The 2809-nt window shown below is 38.4% G+C and overlaps 1 protein-coding gene across 1 annotated transcript; it reads right to left on the minus strand.

Moving 5' to 3' along the window:
• Positions 1–205: 205 nt before the first annotated feature.
• Positions 206–1487, minus strand: LOC120283459. The gene has a single exon (XM_039290158.1). It carries the CDS (start codon positions 1291–1293, stop codon positions 265–267), a length of 1029 nt encoding a protein of 342 aa, XP_039146092.1. The 5' UTR covers positions 1294–1487; the 3' UTR covers positions 206–264.
• Between the last annotated feature and the right edge of the window lie 1322 nt (positions 1488–2809).

The raw sequence follows: 2809 nt of genomic DNA on the forward strand, positions 1-2809 counted from the left end.
AAGTCCAACCAACCAAATCCACCATCCCTTCAAAAATAATTATTAAAAAAAAAAACCTTTTTTCCTTTTCCTTTTTTCAATAATTAATCAATATATGCATCTAAATAATACATGGCATATATATATATATATATAAACTAAAATTCACTTCCAAAAAATAATTACACATATAAATATAAATATAAATAAAACAAAATTAAGTGTGTGTCAGTACTAATCTCCCCCAAAAAAAAATTGCAAAAAAGTACCTAAAAAAAATAAAAATTAACACTTGCGAGCATAAACCAATAGAGAAAAGCCATGCACGCCGGTCAACTGAGCCTCCTCGGCGCTGGCCCAGTCCATCACCGCCGACGACCCACTCGCCGACGACGATGAAGACGACGACGACGATGAACTCGTCGTCAACAAGCTCTTCATCTTCTTCTTCTTACTTTTACTACTACCACTCTTCCCATTCTCTAAACCATCACTCCAACACAACCCCTTCCCAAAATGCCCCTCCTTGTCCCATAATACCCCTGATAATTCTTCCTTCCCGGAATACCCATCCTTATCGGATCCACCCTCGAAGCGGATCAAGAACACGGCCCGACCCGTTTCGTCGGTTTCGGATCCGGATTCGAAGAACCAGCGATGAAGGTCCCATGAGACCCGGATCCGATAACCGTCGTCGAGATCCACACGCTCGCTTCCCCTGAACTTCCAACGGATCTTTCGCACGTGTAGAAGCTTCTCGCCGTCGAGCTCGAAGCTCAAGCCCTTGTCTTTGCCGCTGCCGGCGAGGGAGATGGAGATCTCGTGCTCTTTTGAGGCGAAGTGGGCTGTGGTGGAGTAGCAAGGCTTGGTGTCGCCGACGATGGCGAGGTCGCGGCGGGAGATCAGCGGTGGAGGGTGGTGGATGTCGCCGAGGATGAGGAGTGGGTGGGAATCGAGGGAGATTGAGAGGGAGAACGACGAGGAGGGTTCGGGGCCGCCGGAAGAGGGGAAACGGGCGCGGGAGAGGTCCCAGGAGAGGAGGAGGAGATGGCCAGGATGTGGGCTGGAAAGAGAGATGCGGCGGCGCCCGCGACGGCGCCAGAGAAGCCATGGACGGACTCGGACGGTGAAGGGGTCAGTGGATTCGTGGAGATAGAGATCGATTCGGAGGGAGAGACCGAGGAGAGTGCGTGACCAGGAGAGAGCGGCGAGGCCGAGAGGAGTGTCGTAGATGGAGGTGGTGTTGATCGGGCCTGCGGCGGTGGTTTCCGGCGGTGCGCCGCCGAGGAAGCAGGAAGGGAGTGCGTCGGGCATCGGAGAACTAGGGTTAGGGTTAGGGTTTGGAGAGCGAGAAGAAGACGGAGGAGGTGAGTAACGAGATCTCTTGGCTTTCTCTTTGTTGTTTCTTTCTATTGCTTTGCTTATTATTATAAATGAGAGAAATAGATGGGTAGTGAGGCTGGGGTAAGCTCACCGGGTGGTGCTTTTAGTGTTGAGGAATTATAGATTTAATTGTTATTTTTAATAGTCTTTAGATTGTTTTTAATTAATCATTTTAATTAATTGGATGTGGATTAGAGGAAAAGTTAATTTACTTTTCAATCATTAAAATTTTTTTAGAGGAATATTTTTCAATGGGTATCACTAGCAATGGTCATTTAGTACCGGTTTTTTTTTATTTATTAGCATTGAGTTTTTTTTCGTAGCTGTTTATATTATTGTGAAGAAGCGGTTCAAATTTTAACTCACGTAATGTGAGAATATATGTGAGTTGAAATATTCACTTTTTGTCTATATGCATATTTTGATTTAGTTTGTCTATTTTTTTTTTTTTAAATTAGTATCGATTGAATTAGCCTAGTAAATTATTAAATAGTTTTGATTTAAATTGAATTAGTTTTTGCTAATTAAATTGAATTGGTAATTGTTGATTAAGAAATTGTTGGGTTCATTGCTGATTAGGAAGAGAAAGAGGAAAAATTTGCACATGGGATTAATTGCATTTAATTAAGAAGATTAATTATTAATCAAAGGTCTTAGAATGGTACAAAGAGGAGAAGATTTCCTTTCATTGATAACTCAGTCGAATTGTTTGAAAGGTCAACCCCTTTGTAAAGTTAGATCGCTCAAGACTTGGAACCAAATTGATCTTTTCTCAATTTTAAGTTGGCATATTTGACCCATTTTGCTCTTTGGAAAAACACAGGCCATTTCCATGTTAATTAACACATTAATTAATTAATAATAATAATTATTATTATTATTTGTTGTTGTTGTATAGAATATTTAGACAAATATAAATGAATTTATACCACACCTACAATAGGAAAATTGGTGTTCATTTCTCTCACTAATAAGAAATCAGGGTTGGAATTTGTTATATATATATATATATAGATAGATTTACTGTAAAATCTTCAAAATATATGTATATTTTTAGGGCAAAAAAAAATATTTTATAAAAGTTATTTATTTATTGATAAATAAATATTTATTAATTTATGAGGTTTTTATATTTTATATAAATAGGTAGGAGTAACAAATAAAAAAAAATATTAGATGCTAATAATTTTATTAATGCGGCTTGAAACATATGTGAAGACAACAGGTATTGCAAATTGTTTTGCACATTACAAAATATATGATCATAAGAACAAATGGTTTTTGAGCAAGTTGGTGAAGAGGTAGGCATTCATAGACTAAAAAAAAAAATATTTGTACTTTACGATATAAACATGTGATAGATATCGAGTAGTTTTGAACTATCATTATGAAAATTATACTGTGAAGGAATTAGCTGAAGATGAAGAGATTATTCAAGAGTTAATGG

This window comes from Dioscorea cayenensis, chromosome 3 (genome assembly GCF_009730915.1).
Source record: "Dioscorea cayenensis subsp. rotundata cultivar TDr96_F1 chromosome 3, TDr96_F1_v2_PseudoChromosome.rev07_lg8_w22 25.fasta, whole genome shotgun sequence".
Taxonomy (NCBI): Eukaryota; Viridiplantae; Streptophyta; class Magnoliopsida; order Dioscoreales; family Dioscoreaceae; genus Dioscorea; species Dioscorea cayenensis.

Bases quoted from the DNA above. Each gene is read 5' to 3' on its own strand.
- LOC120283459 (XM_039290158.1), bottom strand. From the start codon at position 1,293: ATGCCCGACGCACTCCCTTCCTGCTTCCTCGGCGGCGCACCGCCGGAA.